At 52.6% G+C, this 2,968-nt stretch overlaps 1 protein-coding gene across 1 annotated transcript; it reads left to right on the plus strand.

Moving 5' to 3' along the window:
* The first annotated feature begins 24 nt into the window (after positions 1-24).
* On the plus strand, positions 25-2,960 carry LOC121310059 (RNA-binding protein 4-like). Its single transcript, XM_041243266.1, has 3 exons — positions 25-494; positions 1,428-2,292; positions 2,767-2,960. Exons 1-3 carry the CDS (start codon positions 77-79, stop codon positions 2,939-2,941), a joined length of 1,458 nt encoding a protein of 485 aa, XP_041099200.1. The 5' UTR covers positions 25-76; the 3' UTR covers positions 2,942-2,960.
* Positions 2,961-2,968: the final 8 nt, after the last annotated feature.

A 2,968-nucleotide genomic window follows, 5' to 3' on the forward strand; every position in this document is an offset into this window, starting at 1 on the left:
CCTCTCGAGCGAACATTTTCAGACATTCCTTTTGTGTAACGGACCTTTATTTTATTTAGAAAGGTGGCGCTGAAGCATGGATGCGGGAATCACAAAAGCCGGGATGACATACGGAGCCTCCCCGATGCCCGCAGACCTGACGCCCGCAGACACGGTCCCCACGGTGAAGATCTTCGTGGGGAACCTCTCTGCTGACACGTCCCAGGAAGAGCTGGCTGCTGTGTTCGAGCCCTATGGCACGGTGATGAGCTGCAGCGTCCTGCGGCAGTTTGCGTTCGTGCACCTGGCGGGACGGGAGGGGGCGGCGCGCGCCGTCCAGGAGCTGCACGGGCGCGAGTTCCGGGGACGCAGCCTGGTGGTGGAGGAGTCGCGAGGCCGGCCCCGCAACTCCACCAAGGTGTTCGTGGGGAACCTGGCGGCTCTCTGCAGCGCCCCCGACCTGCAGGAGCTCTTCCAGACCTTCGGAAAAGTGCTGGAGTGCGACAAGGTCAAAGGTGAGGGTGCTCTCTACCTGGGGTCTTGTTCATTAGTGTTGTGCACTTTTAAAACTTGGTTACTAGTGTGTCTGGGCTAAAAAATAAATAAATAAAAAAAAAAAAACTGCATTCAGGGAAATGTTTTTCTTTCTCGGAGTGTCTTTGACTTCTGTTTTGGAGAGTGGGGAGTGGGGGAAAGTCTTTGAAGTGATTGTATTGTGTTATTGGAACACCCCATTGCTTCTGTATCAGAGCACCCCATTGCTTCTGTATCAGAGCACCCCATTGCTTCTGTAGTTTTGATTTGTTGTGCAGATGAAATCAATCCACTGGAACTGAAAATCTAGGAAAATTGTTAACATAGGCAAATTAGCGATTGTCTAATTTAACTGAATACTTTAATAAGCCACACATGCAATTAATTTATAAGAGAAAAGGAACACAGAGCCACAAGTGATAAAATACAGGAGACTTTTTAAAAGTTGTTTAAGAGGCCTAGTTAAAGTTAATTGTTTCTATATTGTTGAAATTGAAATTCTCATGCATGTAGGTTTACGAAAGATATGAATGACATATCTTGAGGTGTTCTTATACATTTCCTCAGTACTGTAATTCATCCATTAATCTTACCCATTTTGCACTTCCATGAGCTACAGCTGTGCAAAGAAACATATATTATAGCACACGTGTATTTGCATTTTAAAACATGTCAGCGAAGGGGTGGGGCACAATTTCACTGTCCAGCTGACCAAGCAAGTGCAACGCTTACTGAAAGAATGGCTTGCAAACGGAGATTTCTTGAAGTGTAGTACCAGATAATACCAAACTTGAACATTTATGTGCAAAGAATGAACGTTCGCAACCTGTGAGAGGTATGTAACCACTTGGTTGCCTGCAGGTCTGCCCAGCATCACTCCTATCTAACCCTTTAACCCTTCCCCTGTGCTACAGGCTATGCCTTTGTCCACATGGAGAGCCAAGAGGCTGCCCTGCAAGCCATCGAAGCCCTGCATGGGACCCGCTACAAAGGAAGACCCCTGTCCGTCGAGCTCTCCAAGGTTCAGCCCAGCAAGCGCCCGTCCACGGGCAAAATCCCCTGCGTCAGCTGCGGCAAGTCTGGGCACTACGCCGGCGACTGCCCCCTGCTCCTGCCCCAGCCCCAGCCCCAGACAGCGCTGGAGCAGTACCAGAACCAAGCCGTGGCTGTGGCAGCTGGCGTGCCCTTACCTCCCCAGTACCAGGCCCTGCCGAGCTCCTTCTATACCGCCTACCCCCCTTCCATGTACGGTCCAGCCTATGGGGCTGATGGCACTCTGCTGTACAGGACCGTGCCTGAGCACATGTACGGCTCCGTGGCTAATGCGGCCACCTTCAACGCCATGGCCAACCAGCTCTACGCCACGGTAGAAAATCAGGGGTACACCCCCACTGTCGGCAATCCAGTCTACGCCACGGCTGGCACCCCAGTTTATAGCGGCGCAGTGGGGGGAGCCAGCAGTCCTGTATACAGTGCCTCGGTGACAAACCCTGCCTATAGTTACGGGGCAGTTGGCAGTCCAGTCCCTGTGGCGGATCCCTCCGCCCAGGCAGTGTTTGAGGCAACCCAAGCACAGTTTTACGCCCAGCAGCAGGAGAAGCCAGGCTCCCCAGCGGCTGCCATTGCTGCTGCCGCTGCTGCTGCTGCAGCCGTCGCCTACTATGGGACTCGGGAGAGGGGAGCAGAGAGGGGCTTCCAGTACCAGAGGAAACGAGCCCTCCTGCCCACGCCCGCCTCCACAGAGGAGGAGCTGATCAGCTACCAGAAGAAACTCGCCAGGTAAGTCCAGCAGGGAACCAGAACGCTACAGAAACAGGGGGTTTGAAGTCTGTACGCGAGAGGCGTGTTTCCCAGGTGTTTACACTCTGCTATATAAAGCTGTCAAGATGGCTAAATCCACTCTCTGCTTTGAAATAAGAAATCGGCCTTCTTGGCTTTAAGAATCTCAGTTTTGTTCCTGCCAAGCGGTCTTCCATGACAGTAATCGTAGTTCAGGTTCATTGAGTGTTAGTCCATTTTCAGCTTGTACTGCTCTTTTGTTATTTTAAATGTGCACACCGAGGGAGAGGGGAGGGAGGAGAGAGAGAGAGAGAGAGAGAGAGAGAGAGAGAGACCGGGAAAGCAGCCCTCTTTTAAGATGTTTCTTCTCTCTCTGTTTCCCTGGGGGGGGTTCCCACAGTATTGACTTGGTTCTGTGTGTCTGTGTGTGTGTGCGCGCGTACGTTTTGCTTCTCCTTTCCTTTCCCTCTCCAGGTTTTTTACTGATTACCACGTTCCTCCTGCTGCTGTTCCTCATGCCGCTTACTCCTCCTCTCTCCAACCCCCGGCAGCTCCCAGGCCGTATGAAGACCCCTCCGCCCGCCGCCGTCCCCCCGATTTCCGCCGAAACTCCCTGGAGAACCGCGACCCCCCTCTGGGGGGGTTGTGATGATGTGTTTTCTGGGAGCATCGTCGA

The sequence above is a fragment of the Polyodon spathula genome, unplaced genomic scaffold (genome assembly GCF_017654505.1).
Source record: "Polyodon spathula isolate WHYD16114869_AA unplaced genomic scaffold, ASM1765450v1 scaffolds_1706, whole genome shotgun sequence".
Classification (NCBI taxonomy): domain Eukaryota; kingdom Metazoa; phylum Chordata; class Actinopteri; order Acipenseriformes; family Polyodontidae; genus Polyodon; species Polyodon spathula.